The following is a 20,179-nucleotide window of genomic DNA, read 5'->3' as shown; positions in this document are numbered from 1 at the left end:
CTAAGGGCTTCCGCCCTCAGAAGCAGAGCCTTTGACTTTTCTGCCGCACACACCGTCGCCCCTCTTTCTTACCACATCCGCCTCCATCACCATCTACTAGCTTGGGAGTCCATCTCCACAGACAGATGGGTTCTTTCCATCATAGCAGAAGGTTACAAGATAGAGTTCGTTCAGGTTCCAACTCAGTCAGTGATTGTTACCACACCTCCCCCCTCCTGCTAGAGGAAGTGAGCAAGCTCTTGCAGAAACAAGCCATAGAGCCGGTCCCGATAATGGCCAGAAGGGGTGGTGGTGGTTTCAATTCTTGTTATTTCCTGGTTCCCAAACGCGATGGGAGATTGAGACCAATCATGGACCTTTGAAATCTGAACAAGTTTATCGTGTACCAGAAATTCAGGATGACTACTCTGCAAACAGTCCTTCCCCTCATCAACCAAGGGGACTGGATGGCAACGTTGGCTCTCAAGGATGCCTACTTCCATGTCAGCATCCATCCAGCTTACAGGCATTTCCTCCGGTTTGCAATAGGCTCCAACCATTTTCAGTTCAAAGCCCTTCCATTTGGCCTGTGTACTGCACTGCAGATGTTTACCAAGATGATGAGCGTTGTAGCCGCATATCTTCAGCTTCAAGGCATAGTCGTTTTTCCGTATATCGACAACTGGCTCCTTGTGGCGGATTCGGAAGAGCGTCTATCCGGCCATATTGCAACCACTCTTCGTCTTCTTCACACCTTAGGGCTGCAAGTCAACATGAAAAAGTCCCATCTCATACCATCAAGGACAGTTCAGTTTATCGGGGCTCTGCTGGGCACAAACCTTCATCGTGCTTTTCTGCCTCAGCAGAGAGCGATGGACATTTTCAATCTTATCCATTTTTTTTCAAAGTTGGAAATGGGGCACAGCACAACAGCTGCAGCGGATGCTGGGGCTGATGGCGGCGACTACCAGTGTGCTGCTGTTTGTGAAACTGCATATGAGGGGGCTTCAACTTTGGTTCCTCAGAAAGTTTCGGCCTTTACGGGACTCACCTCAAAAGAGGTTCATGATTCCACCCTCGATCCTTCGGGCCCTGGAGTGGTGGACATCGAGAGACAACATCTGTCAGGGAGCTCCCTTCCATCTGCCTGTAACGACAGTTACGATCACCACAGATGCATCCTTATGGGGCTGGGGTGCTCACATGGATTCTCTGTATGTAGGGGGGGGGGAGTCCTTGGCCTCCACATCTGCCTCGTTGCCATATAAACTATCTAGAACTGTTGGCAATTCATTTCGCCCCTCGGTCCTTCCGTCCTCTGGTGGCGGGGAAGGCTGTGGCCCTGTTGACAGACAATACTACAGCCCTTTGTTATGTCAACAGGCAGGGAGGGACAGTCTCTCGACGGCTCTGTGCGCTAGCAATAGAACTGTGGATGGAGTGCCTGGAGCATGGCATCTATGTAAAGGCTGCGCACCTTCCAGGAGAACTCAATCTGCAAGTGGATTCGTTGAGCAGAGGAGTAGCATCTCCACATGAATGGGAGATGCAGTGGCGTTTCCTTCAACCTGTGTTCCAGCTCTGGGGGTATCCTCGGGTGGATGTTTTTGCCACATCGGAAGTGTCCCCTGTTCTGCACCGGGGGGGGGGGGCACGGAGCCAGAGTCCTTGGGAGACGACCTGATGTTACCATGGAACGGTCAGTTCCTGTACCTATTTCCGCCTCTTCCGCTGCTGACAAAAGTTGTCAACAAAATAGCGAGAGAGAAACTGAGGTGCATTCTAGTCACACCGTGGTGACCTCGGCAGAATTGGTTCCTGATTTTGCTTCATTTAGTGAAGGGGGGGGTATCAGTTCCCGGCGGAACCGGGCCTTCTGTCGGCCCAGGAAGGACACGTGTTTCATCACAACGTGCCTCACCTGAAGCTGACGGCGTGGCTCATCGACCCTGTGAATTTTCCAGCAGAGTCCAGCACGTCTTTCTGAATATTAGAAAGTTGTCTACCCGTGCTTCCTATGACAAGAAGTGGGGGAAGTTTCTTCAGTTTTTGGCTGATCCTACAGTTTCACCCCAACCGGTGATTTTTTGACTTTCTGTTGTCCTTGGTGGATGGTGGACTTTCCTTTTCTTCTGTTAAAGTTTATCAGCAATATCATCATATCATGAATCTGTTGAGGGGCATTCAGTCTTTGCTCATCCTCATTCGAAGCAATTTCTGAAAGGACTGGTTAGATTGCATCCTCCATCTAGATCACCTCCACAGTTGTGGGATTTGCCGTTAGTATTGGACAAGTTGACTCGGCATCCCTTTGAACCAATGGCAACCTGTTCCCTACAGCTTCTATCCTGGAAGACTATTTTTGGTGGCAATCACATTGGCACACCATGTAGGGGAGCTCATGGCTATGCGTTGTGACCACCCATGTTTAGTTTTTCATGAGTCCGGAGTGTCGTTGGCTCCTGGTATTTCTTTTCTTCCTAAGGTGGTTTCCCAGTTTCACCTTAAGTTGGACGTTTGGTTACCTGCATTTTATCCCATGCCTTCCTCGGATGAGGAACGTCGGTGGCACGCTTTGGATGTTAAGCGCGCGTTACTTTTTTACTTGAGACGTTCTCTAAGAGTTTTCGCCAGGACCAGCATCTTTTTGTTTCCTATGCTGCTCCTTGATTGGGTTCAAAAATTTCATCTCAGTGGCTTTCGAAGTGGCTTACTGAGCTACTTGCTGGCAAAGAAGCCATTGCCTGGACCCATTCATGGACACTCTACTAGAGCGATGGCGACGTTGGTGGCGTTCCTGAAGGGTGTTTCCTTGACGGATGTGTGCAAGGCCGCCACTTGGTCCTCTCCTCATGCTTTCATGAAGCATTACGCTCTGGATGTGCATGCTCAGCAGAGGACTCGTCTGGGAGCTATGGTGCTGCAAGTTGTCTTTTCTGGTTGACCGTCTTCCCGCCTCCAGGTATGTCTTGCTTGCTAATCTCCCATGAGTGTGAAGCACAGAGACCACGAAGAAGATAGACAGGTTGCTTACCTGTAACTGTTGATCTTTGAGTGGTCATCTGTGCATTCACACTACCCGCCCTCCTTCCCCACTGCTGACGGTCTCCCTATGGTAGGGGCTTCCAGCGGTCAGGAAGGAACTGGCGGGATCCTCGCGCTGGCTCCAGTGAGCATGCGTACTGGGACGCCTGCACATGCCTACTGGTGCCAAGCGTGAAAAAATCCCGGGCTTTTTAGGTACCGATTTGGGGATCAGCGTGAGTACTTTATCCCCATGAGTGTGAATGCACAGATGACCACTTGAAGATCTACATTTACAGGAAAGCAACCTGTCTTTATCAACAAAGCCTGCGAGTCAGTTTGATGCAGTAGTTAGAGTGTAGAAATTGGATCTGGGAGACCCAAGTTCAAATCCCCACTCTGCCACAGAAGGTAGCCAGGGAAGCTTGGGCCAGGCATGCACTCTCAGCCTAACCTACCTTGTGGTTGAAGTGAGGATAAAATGGAGGAGAGAATGATGTAGGGCGCTTTGGGTCCCCACTGGGGAAAAAGGCAGGGTAAAATTAAGCAAATAAATGATCAGCACTGGCCAAACAATGTTTTCCAACAGTATCAATTGGAAGATAATTCATTGCCTAGTGTTGCCCCAGTAGGAGCAGCTCTGGTTTGGCTGCTGTTATGGTTCTAATCCAGTGCAGAGGACATTCCTTCTTGTTAGTCTTAGCCATTGGTGAAAACATATAACAGTAAAATATGACAAACTCTTCTTGTGGAAATGCCATTAATAAAAGAAAACGACTCTTGCCAAGCAGTTTTCCTGCATATATATAGCCAGTTCCTTGTCAACAGAACAGAAATTGTGATGCTGAGCAATCATGCCTCCCATTAATTCTTCTAAAATGATATACATTTTTATTTAATCATTGGTTTGTTTTTATTTACTTGCTCTGTTTTAATAAAGTATTTTTATTAAAGTATTATTTTATTATTCTTTTATGAAAGTATTTGACATTCTTCCCAACCTTCTACCGAAGAGGTACTAAGAAAGGCCAACATGTAGACCAAATTTTGTCAAACAGTATGCTTCCTCCCAGCTCTCGGAGAGTTCTGTTCTGAATAAATACTGTCTTTAATTATTATTTTTTTATTTAGACAATTTATATTCCGCCCTTTTCCAAAAATGGGCTCAGGGTGGATAACAACATTTTAAAAACAATATAAAACAACAGTTAAAACCAGATCAATATGGACAACACAGTTGGTAGATCTTAAATAAGTTATAGGTGGCAGCTCAGTTGGGCACATATTATATATCTTAAAAGTCTAGAACAGTGAATAGAATAAATTAGTATTACCACAGAGATGATATCACAGCACAGAGCCAGCTGATAGAATAGGATGCCTGCAGTATTTATTCAAAACAAAACTCCAAGAGCTGGAAGGAAGCATGCTGTTTGACAAAATTTGGTCTACATGTTGGACTTCTTAGTACCTCTTCAGTAGAAGGTTGGAAAGAATGTCAAATACTTTAATAAAAGAATGGACTATAGAGTAAGTTTCTCCTGCAAGAAGATGTCAAGCTCATTCATGTAAATCCTGAGCTACTAAACTGCTCCGAATGTAGGACTTGCCCTAATTAGGAACAAGATGATCCAACAAATTCAAGTATACTTCGTGTTGTAAAAATTCCTAGTGCGACAAGTAGAAGATTAATAATCTGCTCAGGCTGACATTTTTCTTCTTCTCACATATCATATACTGAGTGATTTTTTAAAAAAAAAAAAATAGTCTTGCAGTTGGAATTGATGTAGAACCACACAGCTGTAGAGTTTCATGTGCAACTTCCCAACTTAAAAGGGTAGTTAATTGTATAATTACTTTTTATTCTCACCTTTAAATTTGCAGAGGGAGGGGGAGGAGTGAACAAAAGCATTGCTCTTAAGTCAGGCAAAAAACCCAAACCCATCATGCCAAGCAACAAGGCTAGTAGAATATCCCTTATACTCTGTACTCTTATTCTGTCAAAGACTCCAGTTTCCACTAAATATTTAGACTGTTCAGATATTTGCTGTTAGACTTCACCCCTTTGGAATATTTTCCTCATTTATAGCATTATAAATATTAAGAATCCATAGCTCACTCAGCGGCTTGCTGTTAGAGGAATGATACAACAAAAGATATGATGGCTGTTATATAACTTTGCATGTGTTGAAGACAGAATCCAAATTGTCACTGCCTGGTGAAAAGCGTAAAATATTTGCAGGGGTTGGGGGGGACAACAATATTTTCTTCCAGCAACAGCTCCTGCCACCTTTAACCTCTGCTTTAGAGGATCCCTGACCTGACCGTGGGGGATGTCAAAGGCTGCCACTGGAAGGGGAGAGCTAAAAGCCCCCCACGCATCTGTGCATACCATTCTCAACCTCAGATTCTTGATAACATTTAAATAAAAATACTAGCTATTCAAAATTAAGTAAGTTTCCTTTAAAATGAGATGGGTTGTTTTTGTTTTTTTGGTTTTTTTTGGGGGGAGGGGTTGTTTGTTTTTAATTGCTTTACAGATATTTTGTGTTTCATGTCTGGTGAGATAAGGAGAAATGCAGTTTTCAAAATGTCCAGGATCAGGGTATCATTGCTTTGTTGGATACATAGAGTTTCAATTTTTTTAAAAAAAAAAAATTAAAAATGCTTTATTCCATACTAAACAACACAGAATTCTCCTTATTTCCATGCCCTAACAAAATCTCTGGGCTGGTAGGAGCTTTTTTGAAAGCAAACATTTTATTTTATTTTTTTTAAAAAGGTTATCCACAGACTATAGTACTGAGCATCTAAGAGTGCTTTTGTGTAATTACGAGGCTACATTCAGCAGTGTTTTATAAATACGTATTTTTGGCTAGGCTTATAACATGACTGTAGGTTTCCTGAGGTCTTTTTTTGTAGAGGAAGGTAATCTCTTTCTTCAGGTGTGCCTGTGGCCCCAGTGGAAACCAATCAAGGTGCGATTTATGTTCATTAAGTGCTTGTCAAAACTGAAAAATTTTCTAATCAACAGCAATCTAACTGTATCCCCTTCAATGGCTGGGAGTGTCGCCTCGGCAGCATCGGCTACTTGCCTGTTACAACTCTAGGCTAGAAATCCACTGATGATTACATTAGGCTAAGCTGCGAAGTAAATGAACCATGTCTTATTTAGGTGCAACTAGCTTCAGTGCCGTCCTGCCCTGCAGGGCACTTTATAGCATTTTATGGCTTTAAAATTAGTGTAGCTTCCCATTTGCTGCAGGGTGCTCCATGTTATGCCTTTGAACGCCATAAGCAAAGGGAAGGGGGTCTTTGGGCCTCTTCCCCATTTTTTTCCCCTCTGCATTTTAGCAATTTTATTTTGCATCTTTTCCAGACGGCATTTTGCAATAAAAAATGTCTGACTGCTTTGTGTGTGTGTGTGTGCGTACACACACACACACACAAAGTAGGCGCATCAGCATTTGTCAGTCAGTAGATAAGGTTTTCCAAACAATGGTTGGCAGTGAACAATAGACTTATAAGTTTTTCCCCGTATATCAAAACATCAGTAGCAATTGCATTGTGAAAGAAAATCTTAGCTTTAGCGATAGCTTCAGCTGTACATTTCTGTAATGTTTGGTTTGTGTAAATTGCAGATGCAATTGAAATATACAAAGACCCAGTTAGATTCTTTAGTGACGGGGAAATAAAATAGCAGTCTGCTGTACAAAGACTTCATTAATCTCTCAGAACTATGATGAGCATATTAAACAAACAGAATTTAAAAGTACATTAAACTTAGTCCACTTCGCTTCCGCAGAAATAGATATTGCTAATTATCAGAACTGTAAGACAATGGTTTGTCTTGTTTCATTTAAATTGTTTGAGATGAGATGATTTTGAATGGTGATAACCTGCTGGAAGGTTTTCAAACTTGGCTCTTTTTTAAAAGTGTAGCTGATATTTGAATTAGTTACGGTATATTTGTAACAACTCCTGTGGGTCTGTCTAAGGTCAGATAGATGTGTTGGTGGGAAGGACTATGCAAAGGACACTGACTGGAATCGTTAAGAGATGTTGCATCACCTAATTCTGTTCTTGCATCCTTTTTCATTGAGATTTTTCATCAAATCAACAAAATTAAAGCAGAGAAAAATAGTTGGCTTTGTGTGGTTTCAAATTTGTCCAGTAGGGCACAGTATGAAACAGTGTAAGGTAAACAGTTTGCATGGCAGACCTGCTTAGAAGGAAATCTGCCCTGCTATCCTTAGAAGACTTTTGTGGGTAAGAATCCCTCCCTGTGTTTTGTGGGTTTGCATGCTTTACTAATCTGCAGCGCCTGCATAAAGCTCCGTCAGTCAGTATTTTAGCATTTTATATCTACTCTGCACTGACAAGACATTTCCTGCAGAAGGATTTTATTCAGAAAAAGATTACCAGTGAACTTATGGTACGAAGCAGTACTGATCCAGTATCTTTTTAAATAAACTGAGTGCATTCCAAATCCTTGGAAATTTGTCCTTCATGCATCGCAAAGATGTGTGGCTTTGAATGAGAGTTGCAAGGTGTATTTTCCTTAATTTTGCTTCCCTGTCTGGAAAGGAAAAGAACCCCTCACTTCTGCTTGGGGGTGCTTTTCCTTTCCTTTCGTTCTGAGGAACAGAGCATCATCATCTTCCTGTGGAACTGGAGGAAATCTCTCTGCAGTCAGTGCCTGTGGGGAAGAAGCAAATGCCCTCTCTGGTTGGTTGGTTGATTGTTTTAACATGCATATCCTGCTTCCGCTCCCCCCCCCCCCCGCAATGTTAGAGTATACCTTAGTTCAGGGTTATCAAACTCATTTGTTATGAGGGCTGGATCTGACATAAATGAGACGTTGTCGGGCCAGTCCATGTGTGTCATAAAATGTAATGCCTGGTAGCAGAGATATAAACTTTATAAAGGACACAGACAAACATAATTAAAGAGATTTTTTAAAAAATAAAACCTTACCCAGTTCCGCAAGGCCTGCAAGACTACCCTCTTCCAGCTGGCTTTTGCTTAATATGGAATATGAAATTTACTGTAGAAGAAATACCATCGCCACAGAAAAACTGTAAGATGGTTAACACCGAGATTTTAGCACCAAACTCATTTGATGATTTTAATTAGATGGTTTTAAGGTAGGATAATAATATGTATATATGATCTGCAATTTTGAGAGCCAGTTTGGTGTAGTGGTTAAGTGCGCAGACTCTTATCAGGGAGAACCGCGTTTGATTCCCCACTCTTCTACTTGCACCTGCTGAGATGGCCTTGGGTCAGCCGTAGCTTTCGTAAGAGTTGTCCTTGAAAGGGCAGCTGCTGTAAAAGCACTCTCAGCCCCACCTACCTCAAAGGGTGTTTGTTGTGGGGGGGGCGGGAGGAGGTAGAGACAATTGTGACCGCTCTGAGACTCTGCGATTCATAGTATAGGGCGGGATATAAATCCAAAATCTTCATCTTCAATATGTTTTGTAAACACCTTGTTTTAACTGTTGAAATGTAGCATATTATGTTATGCCATGTGAGCTGCGCTGAGCCTGCTTCGGCGGAGAGGGCGGAATACAAATTAAAGATTATTATTATTATTAAAACATGTTTAAAGTATTAGCATTCTTCCAATATTATGGTCAGTATCAAAGCAAGCTCTCCTCCTCCCCCCCCCCCCCCACTTCCTCAGCCAATGGGAAAAATAGAGGCTTTGCTCTGTAGCTCCTGTGCAATTGAGAGATCCTGGTAAAGCTAGTTGTGACACAGAAAGAAGCAAGAGAGAGGGAGAAGGAAGCAGACTTGCTAGCAGGCCTGATAGGAGCCCTCCGGGGGCTTGATCCAGCCCACAGGCCGCATGTTTGACACCCTTCCTTAGTTGGATTCATCATTGGCTAGACCCATATTTGCATAGCATCAGCAAGGCAATTGTGCATCTAGTACCCTCCAACTGTGCCCCGGGGGCAATAGCTATGACTGTATTGCTGCAGAGGACAAGGAAGAAATAGAAGCCTTGCTTGATTCCTTTGGCTCTGTTATCAGTCTTGCCTTTCCCATCATTCTTGCCTGGCATGCAAGAAAGATGCCTGTGTGGGATTTTTTTTATAAATTGGCAAGCAGGATGAAGGGCATCCTTGGCAGCAGATTCTGGAAACCATCTAATTTTAGGAATTGTTAAACGGTAATCACAGCTGCCACGTTTAAACATGTATGTTGACATCAGGCCAGTGTGGGCAGTTCTTAGGAGATTAAACAAGGAGTGACATTCAAAGGGCAGGCACCAGAAATGTCAGTGTCCCAAGCAGCATACTAGCATGCTATTGTATTGGATTCCGTTCCTTGTTAATTTTTGGTGCTTTGTAAAGGAAGTGCTTGGGTGTCCCATTTTGCTGAAGAGGGGGGAGAGATTCAGTAATTTGTGCTTCTGGCTAAATGGAATGTTCTTTAGATGGGTTTTTTGTAGTCATATTGTTATGTAGTGAATTCAGATAACTTTGATATTTGTATAATTGATACTTAGGCAGTTGTGGATATTATTGTACAATATGTGATATAAATGGGTAATTAATTTTATTTCCCCCTGACCTGGATGGCCCAGGCTAGCCCAGTCTCATCAGATCTCAGAAGCTAAGTAGGGGCAGTCTTAGTCAGTATTTGGAGGGGTGACCTCCAAGGACGTCCAGGGTCATGACATGGAGGCAGGCATGGCAAACCATCTCTGAATGCCTCTTGCTTTGAAAATCATACAGGGTCGCCATAAGTCAGTTGCGATTTGATGCCACTTTCCACCACCAATTTTATTTCAGAAGAGGAGACCCACTTAGGGAGAAGTGGAGTCAATTTATTTGAATGTTTGTACCCCTAGAAGTTTGATGGCTGGTTCTTATGTCTAAGAAAGTGTAAGGAAACTTTGTAATCAATATCAAACCATTCCTTAATACTCCTGAGAAGAAGTAAGACATTGTTTATTCATGGGGGAAGGGTAGTGGTCTCAATCACTCATCATCCTTTTCATTCCTAAAGAACTCTGTCTCATGAATTCCCTCATCACTGTCACTGATTCATCCCTCACCCCTGAGGTGGGTAAATGTTACCATTTATGCATTTCCAGGACTGTGTGTGTGTGAGAGAGAGAAGATTTCAGTTTCCAGCAAAACCAGTTTTTTATTGTTGTTGACTTCTCTTAAATCACGGCTAACTTAAGGTGACCCCGTGGGTTTTTCAAGGCAAGAGATTTTTTGCCATTGCCTGCCTCTGCATTGCAACCCTGGTAGTCCTTCGTGGTCTCCCTTCCAAATACTGACCAGGGCTGACCCTGCTTAGCTTCCAAGATCTGATGAGATCAGGCTAGCCTGAGCTATCCAGAGCAGGGCAGCAGTATCTTGGCTGTGATTAATGCTCCAAGTAGTTTTTTTGGTGCAGTCCAAATAAGCAAGAAAGGTGATCATTTCTGAGTGATGGGGGTATGCCCACTAGGTACACAAGAAATCTGCTAAATCTTGAGTAAAAAAGGTAAAGGTAGTCCCCTGTGCAAGCACCAGTCGTTTCCAACTCTGGGGTGACATTGCATCACAACGTTTTCATGGCAGACTTTTTACAGGGTGGTTAGCCATTGCCTTCCCCAGTCATCTACACTTCCCCCCTACCCCAGCAAGCTGGGTACTCATTTTACCGACCTCGGAAGGATGGAAGACTGAGTCAACTTGAGCCAGCTACCTGAACCCAGCATCCACCAGGATTGAACTCAGGTCATGAGCAGAGAGCTTGGACTGCAGTACTGCAGCTTTACCACTCTGTGCCACAGGGCTCTTCTTAATCTTGGGAATGCCTTCTAAATTTATCATTGAGTATATATTATTATATATTTGACTTAAATGATGGAGGATAAGATATCTGCTTGAACCCTACCATTCCACTGAGCAAATGTGAAACCTTCCTCTGGGCTAGAGAGCCTTCGCCCAATTTACATGGTTCTTCCTTTGATGAAAGGAAGAAGAATGTGTGCCAATGATAAGGAACTTTACAGTGTTTTTTTAAAAAAAAACTTTAATGGATGAGGGCATGACAGGAAGCTCACAACGTAATAGCATCACATCTAGGATTGTCAGCTCTGGGCTGGAAAGATTGGAGATTTTGGGGGTGGAGTCTAGGGAAAGTGGCGTTTGGGGGGGCGTAGGGCCTCAGCAGGGTATAATGCCATAAACTGCACTCTCCAAGGCAGCCATTATCTCCAGGAACTGATCTTGGTAGCCTAGAAATCAATTATAATAGTGGGAGATCTCCAGGTGCCACCTGAAGGTTAGCAACCCTGTTTTACATCATTAGGCATGACGTTAATAGTCATCACATGTTTATTTGCATTTATGACAGTGTGCCTTGTGAGCCTTTATTTAACAGTTGCATTGGTTGTGTTCTATATTGTTAGTCTGTGAGAGCTTAGGACCACAGTTATGGTCCAGAAATAATTCGAGTGATCCCTTCCCTCCCCTATTTTGATAATCTCTAAACCTTATCTCCAAACCTTTGCTGATTTGGCATGCTGATGCACTTCAGTGAGGGCAGCATTTTGAGAAAAACCTTTCCATCACTCATTTTGCAGCAGTGATGTCAAAGCACTGGAGTCTATTACTATATTTACTAAAGATCAAGTTCACATTCTGAAGATTAGGTTCATTCAGTGCCAGTGAGTATCTGTGCTATTTCCTTTGTTGAACACTGACTGCTCCAGAACCAAGTGTGGACAAACGACTGATGTAAACTGTTGCTGATCCCTTTCGACACTGAATCTTTGCTGCGCCCAAGAACACCATTGGCATTGGAACATGTATGCCACCAGTCAAAACTGATGAAGTATGCAAGGTCCCGCCTGTTCAACCACAAGCATCCACTACCCAAGGACAGTCTCAAACTAATCTCGGCTTCCCTTTCCCCATGATGTTTCCCCCAAAATGGGGAGGTGGGAATCCTCAGCAACACTAGTTACCAGGTTTCCTGTGGCAGCTACCTTCTCAGCAACCCATGGGTAGGAGTAGGAGGCAAGCAACTAAGCAACGCTTGGTGATTGACACCATCTCTCAACTTTCTGGATAAAAGAATGGATTGAGAACCAGAACTGAGAATGGATTGAGAACCATCTCTCAACTCTCTGGATAAAAGAATGGATTGAGAACCAGGGCCAGAATTGGAAGGCACCTCTGTTCCTTTGCCAGATGACACCGTAGGCAGCATCTTTACCCATGGGAGATCTAAAATTATATGCTGAACAGCTTATTTGCATAGTGAAGGTGCTAAATTTGGAGTACCAGAGGCCTTAGCCCTCAGATTTCATAATGAAGGTCCTTTACAGCTATGAGTCTGGCCCCTTCATCGTACCAGTGCTACAGGGTAGACAGGACAATGCCTAGTCTAAATCAGCTTTCACTACAACCTCAGCAAGGAAGCTGGAACATTTGTATACAGTCAGAGACGAAGGTTGCTTCTACCTCCTTCAACACCCCAGGCCAACTCTTTGGTCTCTTAGGTGCTGCCGGCAAGAGGGAGATAAGGTGCTCACTCTGTGCCAATGGACCAAAAAGGCCTTAGGCTGGACTATTTGGGCCAAAAGGTCTACTCACAGAGCGCAATGGGACTGAGAGTGGCAAATTTCACAGCTGCTATCAGATGCTGTTATGAGATAGGATGTCACAATTTGTGGAATGGATCCCAGACAAGAAAAAAACACTGGCTAAGGTATTAATGTTAGAAGGGGAGAAGTCAGGTAAGAAACAAATGCATCCAGACACATGGCAGATTGCTGCAGTAGTTCTGTAGCTTCATGCATTGTTCTACAAAGGCACTCCTGGCTGAGATCCGCAGCCCTTTCCCAGGACACCAGGGGTAAGAATGAAGGCAGCCCACACCCACCTCCCTGGTAAGGGAGCTTGGTATTCTCCTATGTGAGACTGCACAGAAGCCACGAAGATGAAAATGGGATTGCACTTTCCTGTAACCTAAGGGTGACCAAACTTGCTTAACATAAGAGCCACATAGGATAAATGCAGGCCTCGGATTCAGTGGAAACTCACAGGACCACAGCTCCTGAACCTTTCTGACAGTTCCATCTCCTCCTTCCCACCTTGTCAATTGAATAATAGGTGCAGCTGCATAACAATCCCTGGATGAGCTCCACCACCTTTTCCTCTACAAAACAACCCCTGGATAAATATCAGGTGTTTGAGAGTTGCAAGACATGAACGTCGTATGTTTGAGAGCTGGGAGAGAGGGAAGGAAGGAAGGAAATAGAGGGAGAGGTGGAAATAAAGCTACTTTAACTTTAAATACATTCTCCAAACCAGCCAATGGGGCAGTGGGGACTTCAAGAGCCACACAATATGTCTGAAAGACCCACATGTTTTGGCCACCCCTTCTGTAACTGTTGTTCATGGAATGGTCTTCTGTTCAGACACACATCTCTCCCTCTTCCCCCCCCCCCCCCGTGGGCTGCTCTACAGAAGCTGGTTCCTCGTGGCGGTGAAGGTAGAACTGAGGCAAGAGTGCTCGCTCCTCTCTGTCACATGACCCTTTGGCAGGAAAGGTTTCATAGGAGACAGAGGAGAGGGGAAGCACTCTTGGCTCTAGAAACTTTTAAGAAAGCTTGCTTGTTTTTCTCTGCAACTTGACTGCAATTCCACAGTCCCCATGTGTGCCCACACAGAAGCCACTCAATGAACAATGGTACAGATAAGTGCAACCCCAATTTTTCATCTGTAAAACGCTGGAGGCCAAGTAGGTTCATGTAGATTTCAACAGGGGAGATGCTTATCAGAGAGAAAACACTCCCTCTGTCTTTCTTGCTGTACGTATCACCCAGCAGGATGACCAGATCAGATTCTTGGTTTGCTTTGATAAAACTGAAATCAGTCCAAAATGTGTTTCATCCAAGGCTACCAAACAATGATGCATCTTCACCAGCTTGAACATCTTGCCCCAAAAGAAACTAAGGTTATATTCCTTGGGAAATAGATGCTTAGAAAAGTCAGAAGATATAACTAGAGTTCAAAGCTTCCTTAACACAAGAAATGGGTTATATTCCTGAGAAAAGTTATTTAAGGTATTAAATACCTTAAATAACTTTTCTCAGGAATATAATGCATTTCTTGTGTCAAGGAAGCTTAAATACCTGGTCTCTAGGTATTTAAGAGGAATCAAATCCATATCGCTTATGGTGACTATTGTGCCCCATTTTTAATTTTTTATTAATTAAAATATTAGTAGATTGATAGGGTAGTTGGTTGATTAAAATACCTTTTTCTTGCCTTTTCTCTTGACTAAAGTTTACTTACTAATAGTTGTCCAAACAGTACAGATTAAAACAAAATCAGAAACAAAATATCTCCCCTCCCCCCCCAAAAAATCCTACCATTCATAGGCCAACAAACAAACCTTGCAGGACCTCCAGAAGATCTCCAGTGAGGGGGTTTTCCCTCATCTCTTCAGGGAGCCCATTCCCCAGAGTGTGAGTCTTGATGGGAAAGGACTGTGCTCTGACCAGTGCTAGGTGGGCCACTCTATGTGGGTGGACGGCCAGCAGGTGGCAACTTGAAGACTTCAGTGAACATATGGGCGGGTGAATGACACCCAGGCTTTGAGAGACTTGAAAAGTCCTAATCAGCACCTTGAATTGAACTAGGATATATATATTGAACTAGGATGTTATATATATTGTTTTACAGTATGTTTTTCACATCTCATCTGCATAGTTTGAGCAAAGCAGTTGAATGTTGGCATACACATTCCCCACCTCCCCATAATTCTTTCTCTTTAGTTTAAAAGTGAGCTAGTGTGATGTGGTGGTCTGAGCATCTGACTATGACTATGGAAGCTCCAGTTTAAATCCCCCTTATGCTTAAAGGTGTCCTGGTGACCCTGACCAATAAATGTCTCTCTCTCTCTCTCTCTCCCCTTCTCTCCCCCCTCCGCATGGCCAAGAGTGGTGGACTCTGCATTCCTTCACATACAGCCACCAGGGAGACTTTGGGCCAGTCCCAGTTCTATCAGAACTCTCTCTGCCCCACCTCTCTCACAAGATGTCTGTTATGGGGAGAGGAAGGGAAATGCAATTGTAAGCTGCTTAAAGTACCTTTCAGCACACCAAACAAGTTCATTGTTAAAAAACCCTATTTTTATTCTTTAAAACAGTTTCTGACTGCGGTTTACGGCTTAAATCAGGACTGTTACTTTGTGGTGTGAGATGTGTGACAACTTTCTCATGGTGATATACTTCTGATAAGTGCAAGATTCTTTCAACATGTAATGTAACATTTGCAGGCAGTGGTCATTTGTGTAATCAAATTAACACCTCAGCACCTGTGTTGTGTATGCATGTCTGTATGCACACCAAATGTCAAGGGTGTCCTCAGGAAAGAAGGTGATGGCAATTGAGAGAGTGAGTGCATTTTAGGGATTTATTGATTGATTGATGTGTTTTTGAGTTTAACCAAGTACCACACTGCCCACAGCTGACTAAGATGAAGTTGCCTGTTTCTGAGAACTACAGGTAATTCCTGAGAACAGGCTGGAGCCAGAGACTGCCTGTAAACCGCAGGTTAGGAGAGATTTGCATAGATGTTAAGCAGAAATAAAAGGTATTTCCCACCCACTAGGCTACTTGTCAGCTAATTGTTCAAAGCCAATTGGAGCCTCTGCTGTGTATCATTATTTCTGTCAAAACGTGTTTGGTGCACTGAAGCTTTGACGGCTTTTGTTTGCCCTCACGTAGACATCCTAGCTGCCCAAATCCCTTGCAAACAGTTCCCCCAGAAGGTGGTAGCCGTGTTAAGCTGTGCTCCTCTCAGCAAGTTGGGCGCTCTGGGCCTCTGACACAGCCCTCAGATTGCTAGCATGTTTCTCTCATTGCGCCTCATTTGCATCTGGGGCATCAATTAGCATGTTTGTTGAGGCTAATTGAATGAAACTCAATCATAGCTCTTAATTGCTTGACTATGTGAAAAGAAATCACATTAATACAGCTAATTAAGTGTATGGCAATAGATGCAACATAATTAGGAGTGAAATGTAAAAAACAAGCGATAGCAAAAGGTGCGAGAGCCAAGGGGTGCAGGGGATTCAGAAGGCTCGGCCATCTTGTTGTTGACACATTTGGGGAAGGGGACCCAGCTTGCATGAGGTTTTTGTTCCCCGACACCGCTGAATTATGAACACAGAAAACTCAAGATAGAAAATGTAAATAGGTTTGCAATTACTACTTTTTCAAGCTGTTGAGGGGCCGAAGATCGTACTTCTGGGGTGGTCCACTGTTGAGTGGGCTTGGGGGACTTGTTAAGTGCTGTTTAAAAGTACTTGGCTTTGAATTACCCTCAAAGCTTGTTAAAGGTTCCCCCTCCTTTTTTTTCTGAGATCAGCATTTTCTACAACTAACATCTAGGGAAGTTTTTTTTTCTTCTTCCCCATAGCATTTGCATATCAAAATCAGTGTCTCTGTCTTATGTTAACAAAGCATATTACAGATGATCATGTTATCTTCATCCTTTTCTGGTGTGATCATACCATCAATCACTATTCTTCAGAACTTGCAACATTCACAGCGCAAGCTTTTATTTCTCCAGGATAGCAAGATCTGATAAGGGAATGTGTGCTGAGGTCATGCTAGAGGGGAATTCATTTATTTATGTCCTCGATTTATATATCACACTTCTCATTTTAAAAAGTCCCCAAAGCAGTTTACGGCCATGTTAGAATACAGTTTAAAAACACACACACATAAAAGGAGCATAAAATGACTGGCAGAAGGTAAAAGCAAACCAAATCCAGCAACCCTACAAGGAAAAAGTAATGAAGGGCAATAAGAATAAATAGTTTGATCAACATAAACCCTCCCCTCCCCCAAAGATAATTAGATAACAATAAAAAACAGCAGAGAAAGTAACAATTGGGGGGGAACCTATTAAATACTGGTAAAAATGCTCTATGTATGTAAGTATGTATGTTAAATTGCAACCAATTTATAGTGACCCCAGCAACAGGGAAGTGAGAAGCGGAAGTGGTCTGGTAGTATCATACTTTCTTCCCTCAGTAAAGTCTCCATCAAATGCTGGGCAAACCAGGAGGCTTTTCTAGTGCCTGACCCACAGTGGAGAAGAGAGCGTTCCACAAAGGGGAAGCCACAGAACTGTTTTCTTCAGCTATTCAATAGTTTCTATGTAGTTTTATATGCAGTGTTGGGGTTGTTGCATGAAATATTCCATTAATATTTAAATATTTCATCAATGTTTGACCTTAAATATGCCACTATTTTTTCTTCGGAGTTTTTGATCAAGTATTTTGCTTTAAAATAATTGTTCCGCTCTTTTCTACAAGGTCTTTTGCCAAGCTGAAGTAGGAACATTTTGCAAGAATGCTTAAGAAACCGGACATTTCATAGGCAGGATGGCAGTTTAGTATAGAAACCAATGGAGTTTTTCATCCCTTTATGGTGATTTTGTCGGACATAATCTAAGCTAGCTATTGAGCTGTGTCTGCACTATTCTGCCTGGGCGCATAGACTTAGTGTATTGTTTGCAGCAAACTTATTTGCTGTTATGTTCTAATGTCACATATTCTGATAAAAAATTTTTTTACATTCCCACCCCCAGAAATATGTTTGTGTTCCTTTTGATGCAGGACTATATGCAGAACGTTCATGGGAAAGAAATTGATCTTCTAAGGACAACAGTTAAAGTCCCTGGGAAAAGGCCACCCCGAGCCACATCAGCATGTGCGCCCATTTCCAGTCCCAAAACAAATGGCTTGTCCAAAGATATGAGCAGCTTGCATCTCTCACCAAATTCAGGTAAGATATTTAAAACCTGCTTCCATTGTATTCAATGTTGTCCCTTGTTGGGTTTTTCATTTTAAAAGGTTGAATTAAAAGATCACCTGTCAGCATGCTTCTGAAATTGGGGCTCTGTCTTCTAAAGCAGGGGTCCTCAACTTGGTTGAGCCTTTAAGCACTTTGAATGCTGAGAACACTGAGTGGACATCTTGATGTAATTACAGCCATAAGTGGCACAGCAGGGTCAACTCTGGCAAATACGTGGATGGGAGGCCTCCTTGGAATATCAGCAGTTGGGAGGACAGGTCAGGCTTTATTCAGCCACCTCCCTGAATATCCTCCAGGCCCCCTGTAGGGGTCACTCACCAGAAGTCACCAGCTGCAGATGCACACACACACACACACACACGCACATACACAAAACAAAACAAATAACTGGGATGGAGGCAGCTATTTGTAGATAGATGCTTCTTGCCGCCTGGGCTCATCTGAAGATCTCCTGCAATGAAGTGGAAGAGTCCTGGTGCTTTGTTTTAGAGAAGAAGGAAACACACAAGTGGGCTTCACACCGAGAACTGCTGTTCCAAATATACAATTATAATGTTACTGACTGAAGTTTTAGAAGGAACTTCAACAGAAAAATTCCTTGCCCTACTGCTCACCAGTGACGAGGGTTTCCTAGGAGGTTATCACTTGAATAACATCATTCACAAGTTAAAACTTTCAAGCTTGCCTAATATTGTATTGGCAGTGGCCTCCATTCATGGTTATTCATTTTATGAAACTATGAATCTGTGGAAATGGGAGGTTTTCCAAGGAAAAAATGTTTGTTCCCACATCTCTTCTCTTGTGGAGATGTTAAGTAGGAGCTCAAAACTTTTTCATGCTCCTGAGCTCCAAAACCCTTTTACTTCCGGAAAAAGGATTTGTCGGAAATACAGCTTGTTAGAATGGGTCCTGGCCATATGCCAGCTTTCTGTGAGCAGAGATCTACTTGAATTGGAGGAGCTTTAAGTCCTGAGCTTCACTTCCAGGCTGGGGCCAAGATGAAATCCAGGTTTGCCACTCCAGTGAGGCCTTTTTGTAGCGACCTCTGCCCCCTGAACTATCAGACCTTACAGTATGTGCCAAAGTCCCTTCTTCAGTGAGACTGACAACAGAAGGATTCAAAAGGCAGGGAGGAGGCCAGGATCTGTCGGAGGATGTGAGTTCGTGCGTGAAGAGCAAGGAGTGGAGGAACCAATGGGGAAAATTTAAATTTGTGAGTATTTATCAAAATGTAAGGCACTCAGCTCTTCGCCCTGTCCAAGCTTTTCTTATCAGTTCACAGTGTTTTTTTCTTCTTGCATCTACACTAAGAAGACCAAAGATCTATTTTGGGTGAGAAGTGGGGATATAAGTAGCGAATGTAGTATAGTGGCCAGAGTTCTGGAGCTGCAGTGAAGCCTCTGCTCAGCCATGAAGCACCCTTGGTTACCTTGGGCGTTACTCAGCCTGAGCTACCTCATCAGAGGTAATAGTAAAGATAAGTTTGGGAAAGGGGAAGTGCATGCTAAGCATCATCAAGAAACGAGAAGATAAAAAATATGGAAGATTGACAGATGCTTAGAGGATCTGGAACTGAGGTGAGAAGTTTCGCATTCCACTGGCTTTGCCCATAGCCTATTAGTATATCATACAGCAAACCACCTATGTGTGATCTTCATGAATATTATTTTCAAAAGAGAGAAGATGGGCAGAAATATAGATGAGCCAGGCCTTGCATTGATCTCTCTTATTTTGGAATAGCCACAAATGCTCATAAAATAAACTTCAGGGTAGAATGTAACTCAAATTTTTGGACCTTTTCAAATATGCCCTGCTTCTGCCCTCCCCTTCTTCAGCATCTCTGATGTCTTCTCATTCTGAACCCTGAAGTGGCATTCCTGGATCCAGGTTGGGGTGCGGACGTGGGTCCATGGTAGAGCATCTGCTTCACATGCTGGAGGAGCCTGGTTCATGCCCTGGCATCTCCAGTTAAAAGGATCAGCTAGCAGGTGATGCAAAAGGCACTCAGAAGGGCAACTTTTGAACTCATGGCTACATGCCCCTTTAAAGAGTCTACCTTTAAAACTATTGTGGGGTGAGAATAGTGTCCACTCACAGAGTATTCGAGCTTAAAGCCCTCTCTGTACATAAGGGCCTCTGCATCTTCCATAGTGATAAGGTAGTGCTGACTTGGCATTTATTGCTAAGATAAATTCCTCCTTCCCCAAGGCAGCCAAAATAATTCTGCCTTCCTGCACTCTCCATCCCAGAAACTTCCAGGAAAGAGAATGGCATTGTCTAGATGTGAAAGGAGTCTCAATTTTTTAAAATATGAATGGGACAAAA

The 20,179-nt window shown here is 43.3% G+C and overlaps 1 protein-coding gene across 5 annotated transcripts in view; it reads left to right on the top strand.

Annotated features, from left to right (window-relative positions):
- The window catches only part of AGAP1 (ArfGAP with GTPase domain, ankyrin repeat and PH domain 1), a 505,789-nt gene that overhangs the window by 252,002 nt on the left and 233,608 nt on the right, over nucleotides 1-20,179 (top strand). For all 5 annotated transcript variants that reach the window (XM_060232474.1, XM_060232501.1, XM_060232465.1 and 2 more), the window contains one exon: nucleotides 17,656-17,824. In XM_060232474.1, coding sequence (XP_060088457.1) covers nucleotides 17,656-17,824 — 169 coding nt within the window. The remainder of the gene's footprint in view (nucleotides 1-17,655; nucleotides 17,825-20,179) is intronic.

Source organism: Heteronotia binoei, chromosome 1 (assembly GCF_032191835.1).
Source record: "Heteronotia binoei isolate CCM8104 ecotype False Entrance Well chromosome 1, APGP_CSIRO_Hbin_v1, whole genome shotgun sequence".
In the NCBI taxonomy this organism is placed as follows: domain Eukaryota; kingdom Metazoa; phylum Chordata; class Lepidosauria; order Squamata; family Gekkonidae; genus Heteronotia; species Heteronotia binoei.
Note: the sequence above shows the minus strand (reverse complement) of the source record. Positions and strands in the feature narration are given on the sequence as shown.